General features: G+C 51.7%; 1 protein-coding gene across 1 annotated transcript; it reads left to right on the top strand.

Annotated features, from left to right (window-relative positions):
• The first annotated feature begins 1,056 nt into the window (after positions 1–1,056).
• PCK1 (phosphoenolpyruvate carboxykinase 1) lies at positions 1,057–7,183 on the top strand. Its single transcript, NM_174737.3, has 10 exons — positions 1,057–1,150; positions 1,312–1,576; positions 2,436–2,617; positions 3,347–3,550; positions 3,660–3,847; positions 4,081–4,243; positions 4,860–5,084; positions 5,173–5,304; positions 5,710–5,805; positions 6,155–7,183. The coding sequence occupies exons 2-10, from the start codon at positions 1,353–1,355 to the stop codon at positions 6,607–6,609; spliced, it is 1,869 nt and encodes a 622-aa protein (NP_777162.2). The 5' UTR covers positions 1,057–1,150; positions 1,312–1,352; the 3' UTR covers positions 6,610–7,183.
• The last annotated feature ends 10,359 nt before the right edge of the window (positions 7,184–17,542 follow it).

Below are 17,542 nucleotides of genomic sequence, written 5' to 3'. Positions count from 1 at the left end.
GTCCGGAGCTCGGCGGCTTGTGTTCCAGCCCCTCTCTGCAACTCTGTCTGAACCATCTTGGTCTTTCAGATGCTTTCTAAAAGAAGAGAAACTTTGTACCTTAGGATATGTTTAAACGGCCCCAGGAAAGCCGAGGGGTCTCTGTGGTGTTTGCAAATGTAGAAACGACAAATGCAGCTCACAGAGTGGGCTGGGCAGAGGTAGCCCCCACCTTCCCTGGCCACCTAGGAACATATTGAAAAATCCACAAGGCAGGTGTGACTGAGGGTCCTCAGGGAGTCCAGTCTGGGATTGGGGGGTAGTCGCCAGATCCCTGATGCCTCAGTGTCCTTGTCTGCACACAGTGGGGCTTGTGGACTCCACTTAGGGTGCAAGGAGTTAGTCAATGCAGAGCACTTACAACAACGCTCTGCATTTATTCATTCAGCACCTACTGTGTGCCAGAAACTGTGCATACAGAAAGGAACAAAATAGATAGAGATCCTTGCCCTTGTGGAATTTATACTTGGGGTAGGGGCAGGGGGCACACCATGGACACTATAAGGTTAATAGCCCTTAATTAAGTCAGACAGTTGCCAATAAGCCAGGCACCATCCCACATTTGGGGGTGTTCTTCCCATGGGCCTTTGCCTGTGGGGTGACACCTCACCACTGCTCTATTCTGGCAACCAGCAGCCATCTGTACACAAGACGCATGGCCAAAACCCCTGAGGCCCCCATGAGGCTCTGTGCCATCCCACCCTGCCCTTCAATGGGAGGGCCTGTGTTTCGCATCTTCAGGGGACTGGGGCAGAGCTCCAGCAATCAGAAGTTGTGTAAAGGCCTGCCATGGCTGGTCCAGGGGCCGCAGGCCACGTGGCACTCATTAACGACTGTCTGTTCAATGATTATCTGCCTGGGTTTATTGTGGTGAGCCAGTCCAAAGCATAACTGATCGTGGCCGTGATCCAAAGACCAGCCCCTGACGTCAGAGTCGAGCCTCTCTGGGTGTGGTTGGGGGCCGGGCCTCTCTCTTTCTTGGAATTTAAAGGCCAGGAAGTTCTGCCTCCAAACCCTAAACAGGGCCTTCCCATTGGGAACGCACACTCACCCGCGGGAAGAGCCTTGCAAGGGACCCTTTGGCCTCTGACCTGATCGTCCAAAGAGAAAGGTAGGCACAGCCTGTTCACATGCGTTTCTAACAGACTTCAGTGCTAACTGGAACTGCTTTTCTTTTTCCTCCCAGCCACATCGGTGACCCCGACCAAGTGTGCAGAGTTGAGGGTGTCCATGGTTGTCTTGTTCAGGAAGCCTGTGCTTTTTCTATTGCAGGGAACCTCGGCATCCGTGCCCCCCAGCCCAGCTCTGCAGAGATGCCTCCTCAGCTCTCAGACGGCCTCAACTACTCAGCCAAAATCGTCCGGGGCTCCCTGGACAGCCTGCCCCAGGCCGTGAGGGAGTTCGTGGAGAGCAGCGCCAAGCTGTGCCGGCCTGACCAAGTCCACATCTGCGATGGCTCCGAGGAGGAGAACCGGCAGCTGCTGAGCCACATGGAGGAGGAGGGTGTGATCAAGAGGCTGAAGAAGTATGACAACTGGTGAGCACGCCTCTGCCCCCTGGCATTCGGCTTTCCTCTCTACCCAGGGTGCAGGTGGAACAAGGGGGCGGAGGGCCTCAGCAGAGCTGGGGCGGGGCTGTGTGGTTTGCAGACTCTTGAAAAGCTTAGTAAAAGAGCCAGAACTGTGTAGACTTAATTTTACAATGTTTGCAGAGCAGCCCAAGTCATCAATGAAGGGGCACATGCAAACTGTCTTTGCAAACCAGGTCCCCGATTCAAGGGAAGGTCAGACACGCCCTGTCCTAAAACATGAACTCCTGGTCTAGTGAGTGTCCCTCCGACTATTCGCAGTGGACGTGGCTGTGTCCACATTGATGCAGCATCCTTAATGCCCTTGGTACCTGCCATGTGTGGGAAGAACATGATGATGAGAACACTGGTCCCTTCCTGAATGGTCCATGGCTGAGGGAACCTAGGGAGCAGATGCCATGCAGAATACCAGCACTTCTCTAATCCCCACCTGTGTATTTAAAAATTTTATTTACTTATTTATTTTTCGCTGTGCAGGTTCTTCATTGCTGCGATGGCTTTTCTTTGCTTGCAGAAAGCAGGGGCTACTCTCTGGTTGCAGTGCCAGGGCTTCTCATTGTGGTGGCTTCTCTTGTTGCAGAGCACGGGCTCTAGAGCGTGGGGGCGTCAGTAGTTGAGGCTCCCGGGATCTTACACACAGGCTCAGGCTCAACAGTTGTGGTGAAAGGGCTTAGTTGCTCCATGGCATGTAGGATCTTCCTGGATCAGAAATCGAACCTGTGTCCCTTGCATTGCAAGGTGGATTCTTTACCACTGCGCCACTAGGGAAGCCCCTAATCTGTGTATTTTAATTTTTTTTTCTTTGCAGCTGGTTGGCTCTCACTGACCCCAGGGATGTGGCCAGAATTGAAAGCAAGACGGTCATCATCACTCGAGAGCAAAGAGATACGGTGCCCATCCCCAAAAACGGCCTCAGCCAGCTGGGCCGCTGGATGTCCGAGGAGGATTTTGAAAAAGCATTCAACATCCGATTTCCGGGGTGCATGAAGGGTGAGTGAAACATTTATTTGACTGGGTACAATATCAGCAAACCTTTTATTATCATCTCTGTCCTACTGGTAATTGTCCCAGGAACTCCCATTGCTCAGAGAGTTATAAATTCCACATGAGAACTGGCCACATGTTGAAAACGTACATCTCAGTTCTTGTTTTATAGACTAATTTCTACGCTTGTGAATTTAAAATAGCTTGGTGGAACCCAGCTGCACATTTATGAAAACTCTTTAATTTTGCTGTTGTGTCCACCTTTTCATTTGGTGTTGTTGAGTTGCTAAGTTGTGTCCGACTTTTTTGTAACCCCATGGACTGCAGCATGCCAGGCTCTTCTGTCCGCCACTATCTCCTAGACTTTGCTCAAACTCTTGTCCATTGAGTTGGTGATGCCATCCAACCATCTCATCCTCTGCCACCTCTTTCTACTTTTGCCTTCAATCTTTCCCAGTGTCTTTTGCAATGAGTTGGTTCTTCGCATCAGGTGGCCAAAGTATTAGAGCTTCAGCATCAGTCCTTCCAATGAGTATTCAGGGTTGATTTCCTTTAGGATTGACTGGAGTAATCTCCTTGAAGTCCACAGGACTCTCAGTGGACTCTTCCAATCAAGGGGCTGGTGGCAAGCAAGACGTGATGCTGTCGGAGGGGGATCATGAGAAGGGTCACAGATGGTGGTTGTCTGTGAGTCTGGGGTTGTTTCTCACCAGCTCCCACCTCCCGGCCCCACAGGTCGCACCATGTATGTCATCCCGTTCAGCATGGGGCCCCTGGGCTCTCCTCTGTCCAAGATTGGCATCGAGCTGACAGACTCGCCCTACGTGGTGACCAGCATGCGCATCATGACGAGGATGGGCACCAGCGTCCTGGAAGCGCTGGGGGACGGCGAGTTCGTCAAGTGCCTCCACTCCGTGGGGTGCCCTTTGCCTTTAAAAAGTAAGCACATTATTTCAAAATCAAAAGCCAGAATTAAAAAAAGAAAAAGCCTGCCCTTAAACTCCGTTGGGGACCTGGCACACTCATGTGGGCGTGTCCTCCTGCACAGAGCCTTTGGTTAACAACTGGGCCTGTAACCCCGAGCTCACACTCATCGCCCACCTGCCCGACCGCCGAGAAATCATCTCCTTTGGGAGTGGGTACGGCGGGAACTCGCTCCTTGGGAAGAAGTGCTTTGCCCTCAGGATGGCCAGCCGGCTGGCCAAGGAGGAGGGGTGGCTGGCAGAGCACATGCTGGTAAGACGCAGGGAATTCTAAATGTGTGCAGCAGAGGGTCGGGCAGAGGAGGGGAAGTGGCAGACCCCTACTGCATTAGCATTCCTGGTATGCATCAGAGTTCCAGTGCTCCAAGGACACTGGGAATTCCATCAGTAACGATGAATGGCTTCCAGGCCCCCTCCTAGACTAGGGCATGGACCTCTGGGGCAAAAAGGAACCAAGTGCTTCAGGAGAAATCTTGTCTCCAACAGATTCTGGGCATCACCAACCCCAAGGGCCAGAAGAAGTACTTCGCGGCTGCGTTTCCCAGCGCCTGTGGGAAGACCAACCTGGCCATGATGAACCCTACTCTCCCGGGATGGAAAGTAGAGTGTGTGGGTGATGATATCGCCTGGATGAAATTTGACCAACAAGGTGACTCTTTTAGGCCCGGGTGTTGATGATAATCGTTGGACCTGAGTGAAGTTTTGGGGTTTAAACATGCCAAATCCTCCCAAGTCCACAGTGTCTGGATTTTTAAATTCAGTTAGTTCTTGCAAAAGCTCGGACATATGTATTCCATCAGCTTTCTTTAATCTCATATCCAATCTGGATTGAAATGGGACCTTCTATCACTGTTTGTTTATATTTTGTTTAGTTGCTAAGTCATGTCTGACTCTTTGCAACACCATGGACTGTAGCCCGCCAGGCTCCTCTGTCCATGGGATTTCCCAGGCAAGGATACTGGAGTGGGTTGCCATTTCCTTCTCCAGAGGATCTTCCTGACCCAGGGATCGAACCCACATCTCCTGCATTGACAGGCAGATTCTTTACCACTGAGATACCTGGGTTGGTTAAAATAGTTTGATGGGAAACTGGTAAGAAAGTCAAAGTTGATTAATAATGCTGGCATGAGGCAAGAGAAAGAGATTCTGGGGAGGAGGGAAAAAATAAAGACTTGAGAATTTGGTGCAGAAATTAACCTGGCAAGATATAAGATGGTACACTTCCCTTGGTACTCACTTCCACTCCTTGGTTTAAAACTTTCCAGGTAACTTGCGGGCCATCAATCCAGAGAATGGGTTTTTTGGCGTCGCTCCGGGAACCTCTGTGAGGACAAATCCCAACGCCATCAAGACCATCCAGAAGAATACCATCTTCACCAACGTGGCCGAGACCAGTGACGGGGGCGTTTACTGGGAAGGCATTGATCAGCCGCTGGCCTCAGGCATCAAGCTCATTTCCTGGAAGGGCAAGGAGTGGGACCCCAAGGATGGTAAGCCCCCCAGGAGGCCCGGCGCCCCGGCCCTTGGGTGTGTGTGCTTGGCCAGACGCTCAGGGCCTGTCTTCCCTTGCTGCTGTAGGGGAGCCTTGTGCCCACCCCAACTCACGGTTCTGCACTCCAGCCAGCCAGTGCCCCATCATTGACCCTGACTGGGAGTCTCCAGAGGGCGTGCCCATTGAGGGCATCATCTTCGGAGGGCGCCGGCCTGTTGGTGAGGCTCCTGGGCAATCAGACTGGGACACGGGTGTGTCACTATGGAGGGATGTGTCACTACAAGGGCTCACGTTCTGTGACCTGGTTGAAGGATGTCAGGGATATGGAGCTTCCTTTCACAAATGACAGGGTAATGAGCAAGCTCGGGCATAGAACTTAGTCTCTGGCCACTGAAACTCCGGGGTCCTTGTCCAGGGATGGGGCTCCTAGTTTGACTTTGGCCACGTGGCCTCCTGCCATGACTCTGACGTGGCAGCGTCCGCCCTTAGCTCTGGCGCTCCAGCATCAGCCCCTTTAGAAGAGAGACGACATGCAGCATGTCTTTCCACTTGGGAGATGGCGTCGTGGCTGAAGGGGGCTGGGGGTCAAGGCCTCTAAGGAGCATTTCTTTCTCCTGCTAAAGGTGTCCCTCTGGTCTACGAGGCTCTCAGCTGGCAGCACGGTGTGTTTGTGGGGGCGGCCATGAGATCTGAGGCCACGGCAGCGGCGGAGTACAAGGGTGAGTCTGGCCAAGATCTGGGGCCACCAAGAAGGGACAGTGACAGCTCTATCTCTGTGTTTCTCCGACTCTCTGTTTTTTCTGTTGCTCTGCTTCTCTGTCTCTCTCTGTCTCTGTTTCTATGTCTCTCTGTCTCTCTCTCTCTGTTTCTATATCTCTGTGTCTCTCTGTCTCTTTCTGTCTCTATATCTCTGTCTCTCAGTTGCCCCTCTGTCTCTTTATCTCTCTGTCTCCCCGTGTCTCTCTCTGTATATGCAGAGAGGTACAGAAAGCCAGGGGGCTGTGTCAACAGTAAGTGTGCCCATAGTCCTGTGAGGCCTCACTTACCCACAGAGTCCCCTGTTAACAGGCAAAGTCATCATGCACGACCCCTTCGCCATGCGCCCCTTCTTCGGCTACAACTTCGGCCAGTACCTGGCACACTGGCTCAGCATGGCCCAGCGCCCCGCAGCCAAGCTGCCCAAGATCTTCCATGTCAACTGGTTCCGAAAGGACAAGGCCGGCAGGTTCCTCTGGCCCGGCTTCGGCGAGAACTCCCGGGTGCTGGAGTGGATGTTCAACCGCGTGGTCGGGGAAGGCGGCGCCAAGCTCACGCCCATCGGCTACATCCCCGATGAGGATGCCCTGGACCTCCGGGGCCTGGGGGATGTCGACGTGAAGGAGCTCTTCCACATCTCCAAGGAGTTCTGGGAGGAGGAGGTGGAGGAAATACAGAAGTACCTTGAGGAGCAAGTGAACGTCGATCTACCCCCAGAGATCAAGAATCAGGTCCTGGCCCTGAAGCAGAGAATCAGCCAGATGTAATCAGGTTTGCCTGACTGTCCACCTCCAATCCATACAACGCACCAGGAGCAGGAGACACGGCGCTTCCCGAATTCTCACTGCCTGCAGCACCGCAATGAGCACACCCAGGGGCTGATCGAAACCCTTAATTTTTCAGATAAGACCGTATAGCAGACTGAAGCTAGTCACTAAAGAGGTTGGGGAGGGAAATAGCAGGCTCCAGGAAATAGCAAACATTCATGATACAATGCACCTTTGTTCAACTTAGGGACACTCAAGCAGTCTTCTTTGTCTTTCCCCCTTAGCTGTATCAGTTAGCCAGGATGCACAGAAAAAGGACACTTGAGCTGTATATATGTGTGTGTGCACATGCGTGTGTGTCTGTGTACTGTCGTCTAAAACGTATTTAATGACTTTGGAAAAATCTTGGGCAAGATTACCTCCTAGTTGTTGCTAGAATGCAATGTTGCTTTCTTATTAATATGTGTGTTTAAATTATTTTTATATACCATGGTTCCTTACCTTTACATAATTTCAACATTTTCCCCTAACACTTCTTGGGAAAAAAAATCACAAAATAAACTTTTATAGAAAAGATGAATTTGTTTGCCTGGTTTTTCTTATCTGAACAGCCAAGAAGAGGGGACTCTGATGAAACCTTCTGTGATAGAATCCCTTCCAAAGAACGTGGGACCACCTTGGTGGAGGGGGTGAGCTGGGGGGTGGAGGGGGCCAGATGGGGAGGTGTGAGCAGAGAGACTGTCACCCAGAGGTGACACAGCACCATGCTTTGGGTTTTCTGAATTAACTCGAAGCCATCCATTAGTGCCCTTGAACATCCACAAACCTTTAAATTGTGGGTCTTGGGTAAGGGGAACAGGAGAGTTTAAAGCATGCTTCTTGACAAAACCTTGGGTGTGGGGCTTAGGCCTTTCATAAGAATTATATTGTGTCCAATTTCACAGACTTTTGTCAATAAATGCTCTTTTCAGCAACTCTTTTCTTCACTGTCATCCACTGGGGAGGAGAGTGGAGACAGAAATATCCCTCAGAAGAAAACAGCAAAAGGCATTGATGGAGCACCTTCTGTATACAGGGCATCATGCCTTTGATGGGCTCAAGGTGGGCTGCCTTGCACCCTCCTCTGGTGCCTCTGTCCCCAGTGTTTATTGGGTCCTCCGGGCAGTTTGAACAGACCACATGCTGGACCGGGCACATGTGTTCAATAGATGCACCGGGCTTTCTCTGGCTGCTAGTCTCCTTTCTGGGCCAGCTCTCCTGCTCAGCACACACCAGGAAGTCAGTTCTTCTCAGCTCTGCTCGCTTCCACAGCTTATGGACTCACCGTCCCCTTAAAGTCCTCTGTTTCTTCTGGGATCCACGTGGATGGGCAAGCTGAGATCCACCCGATGTTATAGGTGGGGAAACCAAGGCCAGGTGGGTCCTTCAGGGCTGCCAAACCATAACCAGAGTTTTCTTCCCCTTTAAGGAGCTGAGAGCCGACGGGGCTCCACTGGCAAAGTGTCATGTTCTGATAGCAAAATCACTGACAGCAAAAAATCATTTAACTGAATTAAGTGCTATCTGCTGTATTAATTTAAATCAGCGGCTTTCAAACTTGTTTCTTCCTTTTCACTACAGAACCCGTGCTTGACAGCTACTCTGACTCAGAAACCCAGCTTCTAAGGGAGACAGAACGGGAGGCTGCCCACCTGAGGCTGGGCAGGTGTCGGGACCCAGGCCTCCCGTTTTCCTTTTTTCTACTCCCTGGGGGCCTCTGAGACAGTTCCTTGGACCCCTGAGAGGCACTTTCAGGATATAGCTGGGGCACCATTTTTAAAATGCAGGCCCCAGACTTTGGCATCCTGTTCTAGGCTCTCGGAGGCTTCATCTCTTTTCGAGCAAAGCCGTCCATCTCACAGTTCCCTGTGCACAGAATCACCCACCCAGCCAGCAGACTTACACAGGACTGTGTTGCCACCTGGCCTAGGAAGCCAGGGAGACAGCCTGGAGGAAGTGTCTTAAACAGAATAAGAATTTTCAGGGAACCAAAAGGACTCAGCTCTCGCCGTTGGTACCTAAGTTGGTTTCCCCAAACCGAGCCAGCTGTGCTCCACTCACCTCCAAGTCCTAGTTTCTGTGCTGAGCCCACAATAATAGGGATGCTAGGACCTTGATGGAGAAGGAAATGGCAACCCACTGCAGTGTTCTTGCCTGGAGAATCCCAGGGACGGGGTAGCCTGGTGGGCTGCCGTCTATGGGGTCTCACAGAGTCGGACACGACTGAAGCGACTTAGCAGCAGTAGCAGCAGGACCTTGATGGCTGAGGTTCTATTGTAGTAGGAAGTCAGCTAAGGCCAAGGCCATTTGCAGGTGATCAGACTGAGGCCTTGAGAGTGGCCCTTTGCTCAGGGTCAGGGTAAGAATGAGAAGTCAGGCTCCCAGTTCCTGATCAGCTCTCCCCACGGTACACGTGAATCCAAACCAACAGAGTTTGGTACTGACGTCCTCTACCGGAATCCAGGGTGGCAGCTGCCCCCTGACCTCCATGGGTTCCCGGAGCCCTGCTGGGGTCTGGGTTAAAGACCAGAATGCGGTGGGTACACAACACATATTGAACCAGGACAACAAACCTGTCCCTATGTTCACCTGGGCATCTGAGGGGAATCCAGGGCAGTGGGGGGTGGTGGTGAGGAGGGGGCTCTTGGGGGCCTTCTCGCTTCTCTCCTTCAGCCTGCCCTAACCCAGAGCCTCTGGTCTGCTGCCCCCCACCTCTGGGCCACACAACATGTACCTTCCAGGGCTCTAAGGCCACAGGCACGGGCTCTGGAGGCTCCTGGTGCTGTGCCCCGCCAGGGCGGTGACCCCTGCTTTGTCCTCACTGTCAGCGATTGCGGCAACAGGGACTGGGTTCCGTCATGTATGGGAAAGGGCCGGCTGCCTGCCCCCAGCCTCCTGCCCCCTTCCCTCCTTGAAGGTGGTAAATACTGGTGACCTTGGACACCTCCCAGCTCTGCCTTTGACCAGCAGTGTCACCTGAAGTGACACCCGGACCTGCAGCGTGACATAATAGTAATAATGCCCCTGCTAGAGTCCAAGGAGCATGAAATGAGCAGGCCAGCTCTGCACCGGTTCTGGGATTCAGAGGGTCTGGGTGTGAGTCACTACCCCCCTTCCCTGTAGCAGGGTATTCTCAGGTGATGACACACAACTCTGGAAACCTCAGTTTCCTCAACTGTATAATGGGCTCCACTCCACTCTGGGCTGACATTCAATACAATAGGACTGGAAGTGAGAAGCTGAAACCCAACCCCCACCCCCATATGGGCTGATGGGGAGCTCCCTCCCCAGCTCCCAGACTGGCCCCAAATCACCCATCCCAGGTCCTCCCCCAGGACCTCCAGACCTTCCCACACAGCTGGGGGGGGCTCCCAAATCTGACTTCTGGATTATCTCTGGGTGGTCATCATTCCCACTGGTTTTTAAGTATTTTGAATATAACTCCTGTCCTAGCCCCACCCCAATGTTCTAATGCTGCACAACCACCCCCCAACTTAGAATTCGGATGAAAACTGTAAACTCTGCAGGAGGAGAAGAAGCCCTTGAGAAAACCTTAAGTCCTCTGGCTTCATTGCAGTGCAATGAGATCCAGTTTCCTCCAAGGGGAAAACTGGGGGCTTGATAAGGAGACAAGGTTCAGAGGGAGTAAAATTTACAAAGTGGGTTTTTCTGCATTTTGGAAATTTTGCCTTGCATTTTCTTGCATGGGAAGCTGAACACAGTGGGACCCCTGGGAGATGCTCTACATGGGTTTTTGTTAAGTATCACCTCCCAGGATCACAGCACAGGGCAGCATGGCTATGGTTCTGATTATCACACAGCTGCTGTCAGGCTCTGTGTTCTCTCTGCCCCAGCCCAGAGGTTTCTTTGATGCTGCAGAGCTGGGATTCAGGGCTGCCATGGAGGAACAGCAGATGTCACTGACCCACAGTGACACCATGGTAAGGCCCAGAACATACAGGCCTGGCTGACACCTGCCACATTTTTCACTGACATATTTGTTCCTGGGGACCTGCTTGTCTGCCACCTGCTCATCACCATGTGGCCCCCTGGTAACAGGGTCTGTAAATGTGTGAATATTCGCACACCAGACCTGCCAGCCCAACAGCAGAACCTTTCTCCAGGCAAAGCCATTTTCAGCAAAATATGCTGTAAATATTTGTTCAGCTCAAGAAAATGACTTTAATTGCATAATTAAACTCGATGTATATGCTGATTCCAGACAGCATGGTTGGGAGAAGCCGAGGCCACATCTGTTCCTCTGTGTTTGTTGAATAGAGGGGCAAACGGTTTGTTTGTGGAGATATTGCTCTGGTCCCCGTCTTTCCTCTGTGCAATGAGGGTTTGGAGAAAAGTCAGAGAGGATGGAGGAAGGGGCTTAGTGGCTTCTGAAAAGAGGAGAAAGGGGAAAATTTCCCCAAATCAGAGAAACAAGAGCAATGGGACCCCACCTCTCAGACAGGATTTGCACTGTGTATTCCAAATGTTCTAAGCACATCCTACCTTCCTTGGGTAACTGGTAACTTAAGCAAATGATCAATACTTTAGAGTGAATGAAGAAGAAAATATTACATCCCAATGGTTAATTAAACCCAGAATTCCTCACTAAAGCAAGCATATAAACATAAAGCCTGAGTAGAAGGAGCGAGCCACAAAAGACACGTACGTTATGTGGTTCCATTGATATGAAATATCCAGAATAGGCAGATCCACAGAGATAGGAAGAACATTTGTGGTTTCCAGGGGTCAGGGGTCAGGGAGAGAGATTGGGGAGAAATCACTAATGGATGTAGGGTTTCTTTGGGGGCTGATGAAACTGTTCTAAAATTGGATTGTGGCGAAGGTTGCACAATCCTGTGAGTATATTATAATAAAAACCATTAAATTGTACATTGTAAGTGGGTAAATTTGATGGCATGTGAATTAAAGCTCCATAAAGTGATTAAAACAAAGAATAAATACAATAAAAACAAAAGTCAGGTCTTGTGTTAGAAACCAATTATCTGCCAAGGCTCTGAGATGAAGGCCTGGTTTGCCATGTCACAAAGAGAGATAATGGCGGGGGCGAAGGGGAATGTGGCCACCTTGGAGGCAGCCTCTTGAGCTTCTCTCCTGGAGAGCACCAGGAGGATTCAGAGAAATGGAAACAGGATGGGCTGATTCATTATGGGATTCAGTGCCATTTAATGCCTGGCCTGGTTTCAGATGATCATGAGCACCCTAAAAGTCATCACAGCAACTGGCAGAGGAGAAACATACCAGCAGCCTGCAGAACTCATGGAGGCCAGCAGGTGGCAGAGCTGAGACCTCAGATTCCAGGTGTCTAGGGGTCCTCAGCAAAGGGAAGGATTCCTGAGTCTGGGGGGTCACGGGCCCCAGCCCCCTCTGACAGTGGATTGGAAGCTCTCACAGTGGAAGAGGGGCTCATGTCACCCCACAGGGGAGGGCGAGACTCTGGTGCCCCGGACCCAGAGGCTCCAGCCCCGGCAGGAGAGCCCTCAGCCCTACCTGGGAGCAGAAGCCTGTAGAAGGGACTAACGGTAGGTGCTGGGTGCAGTGTAAATACTTCCTCTCCAAGCCTGGGTTTCCCCAGCTGTACAAGACTGCCCTGTCTTGCCCCCGGAAAGTCTCTCCCGCTCCAACCTGCCACCCCTGGGACGCCCCCTTGCTCCCTGTCTGTTCCACTGTCCCTCCTGTACTGCTGAGATCTTCCAATGCTAAGACCCAGGGAAGGACAGTGGGGAACAGGAAACTCATGAGCACACCCCCAAGGTCCCCTCGCCTCCACCCCCATCCTGACCCAAAGCCTGGCTCCCCCACGGAAGCTCACAACCTGCTGCTGGTTTTGTCTTTGGCACGAAGCTTACACAGTGGGGCCTTCACACCTCCCAGGGAGGGAGGGGACCCGCTCTGTGGCAGCTCTGGGGCCGGCCAGCCAGCATCTGGAAGACCTTGGCTGTCACTCAAGTGAAGATTTCTGGAGGGTTCACGGCTATATTTTGGGATCTGGGTGAAGATAGTCCTCAGTAGCCAGTGGGGAGCCCCAGCCTGTAGTGGACTCTGCCCGGGCTGAGGATCCTGAATCTCGGTTAGTGGGTTTCTTGGGAGACTAGTTCGGCTCATTTGGGGTCTCCTGGGCTGACCCCTGCGCTGTGGTTTTCCCTCCCACCCCCATTCCCCACCCCACCACACCCCCACCCCCTGGTAGTGGAACACTCTGCCCTCCGAAGTGAACTGTGGTCTGGCCTCAGTGGGCACAGAGGCAGCAGTGTCTGTCTGAAGCCTGGCCGAGGGCTTCATCACCACTAGGAGCAGGGTCCCGGGAGCCAGGGCCCCGGGAGCCAGGGCCCCGGGTGACTCATGCGGCAGCTGCTCCCGTCCTGTAGAGCTGAGTCAGAGCCATTAGGTGATAGGAGATGAATTTACATTTTGAATTAACTCGGATCATCAGAGTGCTTCCTCTCGACCTGGGGAAATTAAATATAAAGTCAGAGGGAGTTGTGGGCTGGGAGCAGGGGCTCAGCCAAGCGTGCTAGATCGGTGCTTCTTTTTATTTTTCCTTCAACAGGCTGCAGGCAAAAGGGGACGAGAGGACACTGCCTACCGCAGAGTCAGCTCAGGAAAGAGAAGATGGAAAGCTGAGATATTCTTTCTCTCTTCTTCCTTGGGCAGAAGCACAATAAATCCGCATGGCAGAATTAAATTCTGATCTGTCCGATTTCTTCCATCTCTTCCTCCTCTAATAATGGTTATTTATTGAGTTCTTATTATGTGCCCGGCAGTTAGCTAAACACTTTAGAGATAAGGCAGAAGTGAATTTGTACCTTCCCCCTCCCCTCACCCCTTTCTTTATTTCCTGGCAGGGAGGGAGTCTGAGGGAAGAAGAAAAGAGACAGTTTTATTAACAACACAAGGCTCAGTGACTTATGTTAGGAAGTTTTCTTTGTTTTTTTAGATGGATCACTGGGAGACCAGAGGCCCACAGACCCCCTCCCACAATGAAGTGCACTGAAACCCACCCTCCTTCCCCTGAGTCACTGTGAAGGGTGCCCCCTGGGGTTGTGCAGTGTAACCTTCTCTCAGGTGCCCGGACAAGAGTCTGTAAGACTGTCCAAGTCAGAACAGACCTCGGCGGGCAAGCTGAGGGGTCTGTACCTTCCTGGGACCTCTGAGCCTATCTCTGATCAGCATCTATGGTGGTTTATCCTCCTGGAAAGGAGAGCCTCATTTTGTGTGGAAGAGGCCTGTTGTCACTCAATGCCACGATCACTGCCCTTTATCTATGGGGTCTTCCAGGCTTCACAGGCAGATTGACTCCTGAGAACTAGTTTATAACTCAAGTTGCCTTGAATTGACTTGGCCCAACCTCAGGTCCTTCATGCCTGAACCCAGATGGTCAAAGGTTCAACCTCCTGGAACCATGGATGTTAGTTCTCTTTGGGAGGCATGTACCCCCTGGAGCCTCTGGGGTTACAGTCACTGCACAAACATGGGGCCAATAACTGAAGACTGGGGTCTGGGCTTGTTGCTGTGGGACAAGACTTTCCTGCCACTCAGAGTGAGGAAACGAGCTCCTATGGGCTGTTTCCAGCTGGCCGCCCCCCCTCGATGGCTGGTCTCCAAGATCAATTCGTCACTTTCCAATGAACAGTTACTGAACGCCCTCTGACTGCCTGGCACTTAGAGTCAACCCAAGTGCTTAGAGGAGCTGATCAGGACTGTCCTTCTTAATGAATTGGTCCCAAGGGAGGCCTTGTCCTTTCTCCAGGGTCACCAAAAAACTTCAAGCCTCAAGTTATCAGGAGCATTAGTCTCTGTGAAAAAGAATCCACAGGTTTGTTTTCTTCTCCGTTCAGAATTTCTGGGTAGTCAGCCTCCTGGGCCGTCCCTCAGACTCTGTAAATCTTCCTGGAAGCTGGACTCATCTTCGGCCCTCCTTCCCTCCCTCCCTTCCTTCCTTTCACCGATCCAGCCCTACCCTTCCACTTAATCACCCACTCTTGCGTCCTCCATCTATGCCCCCTTAGACCTTCCATCTGGACACCCATCCAATAGACCATCCAACTTCCACTCAGGGGCTCACCTAATCTCAGGGTCAATCAGCCGTAAACTCAACATCCATCCCTGAGCCACCCTTCCATCTTCTCACCAAGGCCATACAGCTATGATGCTATGAGAGCCAGGATTTGAATCAACTCAGCTTGATTTTTCTCTAGACAACATGCCTCCAGGCCAGAATAGCTGCTCAGCTGGATGGAGAGGAAGAGCTGGGTGCCCTCCAGGGTAAAGATAGGTTGCTATAAAGGTTCAGAGAAAGGGGAGGTGTGAAGAAGGAGGTCTAGAGGAAGCAGAATTTGAGCAGTGTTCCTAGATCAAACCAATCAACCCTAAAGGAAATCAACCCTGAATATTCATTGGAAGGACTGATGCTGAAGCTGAAGCTCCAATACTTTGGCCACCTGAAGCAAAGAGTTGATTCATTAGAAAAGACCCTGATGCTGGGCTAGATTGAGGGCAGGAGGAGAAGGGGACAACAGAGGATGGGTTGGTTGGATGGCGTCATCAACTCAATGCACATGAGTTTGAAAAAACTCTAGGAGATAGTAAAGGAGAGGGAAGCCTGTTGTGCTGCAGTTCATAGGGTCGCAAAGAGTAGGATATGACTGAGCGACTGAAGCTCTTTTTAGACTCCTGTCAGATTTGGAAAACCAAGATCTAAAGGGCAAAGTAGAGGAAATCCAGGTGGAGCGAGGGGTGTCAGCGAGTGTCAGGGTGGGTCAAGGGTGGAATATATTTGCTGATGGGTGGAGGGTGAAGAGAAGGTAGATACTGTGTGGGTGGTTAAAGGCGAAATGGATGGAGTGTGGCCTGGGCGGAGTGAAGGGTATGGATGGTGGAAGGAGGGAAAGGTAGAGTGGGTCCCAGGCTGGTGCAGACTACAGAAAGCCAGGCCGCGGAGTTGGCTGGGGTTCATTTGTTGACACAGGGAGGTAGGAAGCCTGCTGGTGATGGGGAACATCCAGTGAGATAAACCTGGGCCAAGAGGAGACCCTGAAATTGTGCGCTATCCCCTCTGGGGGGGTGGGTACCGGTGGCACTAGCCTTCTCAACCTGGGAAGATGGGCCCAGGTTGTCAGCGAGTACAGCCCGAGACCATTTGGCCATGCCTAAAGAGGGGCCGGGGGCGAGGGTCTCTCCATTCAGCCCTCACAGCAGAACTCAACAGGATTTGAAGCAACTTGAGCCAAAAAACAAGTTGCTGTTGGGAGCTTGGCTGCCTGCAGTTCAGAAAACGACATCTCTGTGGTCATTTCATAATGGCCTGGTTTTCCACCAAGAACAAAGTGGCAGAGGAAACCGAACAATTTGCCAGGGTCTTGCCTCTGGCAGGGGAGAAATCTATCTTTTGTGGTTTCTGACATAAGTGCTAGCCTGCTGTTATGCTAAAAATCTCAGCATCTGAAAAGTTTCAAGCTAATTTTGAGGGGGGAAATTAGATGCCAAGCGGCTTTTAAAACCCAGAGGATCTTGGGTTTAAAAACTTGGTTGCCAAGGAAACCCTTTCTCTGATACTTCCTTGCCACCCTGTTATAAATTAATCCCCCTAACTGAAGGGTGATTAAGGTGATTGGTGGCACAGCTCCAGATAGAGGAGATGGCAAGGGGGGGCCCAACATTTCAGGGGACCCCCCACCTTGGCCCTGGGGAAGCTGGACCTATTAGCACCCTGGGGGCTTGAAGGCACCTGTGGAGGAGAATGCAAGCCAGAGAACAGCTGCACAGCGCGTTCTGTGAAAGGCACACAAGTGATTGCTGAAAGGAAACCTTAAATGTCACGCTGCTACCCCGTTGGCTTGGAATAGGTGAAAAGCTTTGTGAGCCAATTAACGAGCAGATTGTTCAGGCTGCGGTGTTCCGGCCCCTGCGGCCTTGTTCATGGCTGTGGTGCCAGGCATTAGCTGAAGCAATTGTTATCTCCACCTTCCAGGGGGAGGCAATTTAGGTGTTTGCTTGTGGTCCCAGTCATCCAGCAAGTTATCTGCCCACTCATCTCTCTCTCCATCTGTTCATTCATCTAATTGTTCATTGGAATGTCCATCTACCCTTCCTCTATCCACCCACCAAACCAGATATCCACCCATGCATTTATTCATCTACCCATCCGTCTATCTGTCTACCTATCCATCCACTTTCTGCCCCTACAACCGAGAGTTGGATGGAAGAACGCATGGATGGATGGATGCAGGGATGGGTAGCGAATGAATGCATATCCACTCTCCCATCCATCTACCTCCACTTACTTATCTAGAGGTCTACTTGCTTATAAATTCATCCATCCATCCTCCGCCCATCCATCCATCCATCCTCCGCCCACCCACCCATCTAGTTAGTAAACATTTACTGAGCATTCATGGTCCAGCAACAGTAGCTTCTATAGCGTGCTCACAGCATGCCAAGCACTGCCTCTTTGGTTCCTTTGCTCAGTGCTGAGGCTGGGGAGTTAATATTGTCCCCATTATATAGATGAGGCACTAGAATGGCTAGCCAGGATGGGACTTGGATTTTAACTCTTCTCTCCATCATGGGGGCAAATCCCCAGAGAGGAGGGTGGTGAGTTTGGCGTCATCCATTCACCAGCATTTCAGCCCTAAGTGCAAGATGTGAAGGAGGAGGGGGCCACAGAGGGTTCCAGGGCCCAGAGGCTCTAAGGGGCCCGAGTCTGGCTGCCCTGGCTCTGATCTCCTGCCCCAGTGGGTGTGTGCGCGCTGACACACACACATACACATACACACACTCGCCCCCCGTATCTGGCCTTTCCCACAAGGTAAACACTGCCAGCGTGGTCAGGGAGCTGGTGCCAAGGTGAAAAGTCCACGGGTCAGAAACCTTAGAG

This window comes from Bos taurus, chromosome 13 (genome assembly GCF_002263795.3).
Source record: "Bos taurus isolate L1 Dominette 01449 registration number 42190680 breed Hereford chromosome 13, ARS-UCD2.0, whole genome shotgun sequence".
Lineage (NCBI taxonomy): Eukaryota > Metazoa > Chordata > Mammalia > Artiodactyla > Bovidae > Bos > Bos taurus.
Note: the sequence above shows the minus strand (reverse complement) of the source record. Positions and strands in the feature narration are given on the sequence as shown.

What these genes read in the sequence shown, in the direction of transcription:
- PCK1 (NM_174737.3), top strand. Translation starts at nt 1,353, where the DNA reads ATGCCTCCTCAGCTCTCAGACGGCCTCAACTACTCAGCCAAAATCGTC. An exon ending in ATTTCCGGGGTGCATGAAGG is followed by an intron (nt 2,618 to 3,346) that starts GTGAGTGAAACA and finishes CCGGCCCCACAG; the next exon opens with GTCGCACCATGTATGTCATC. An exon ending in GGCAGCGGCGGAGTACAAGG is followed by an intron (nt 5,806 to 6,154) that starts GTGAGTCTGGCC and finishes CCCTGTTAACAG; the next exon opens with GCAAAGTCATCATGCACGAC.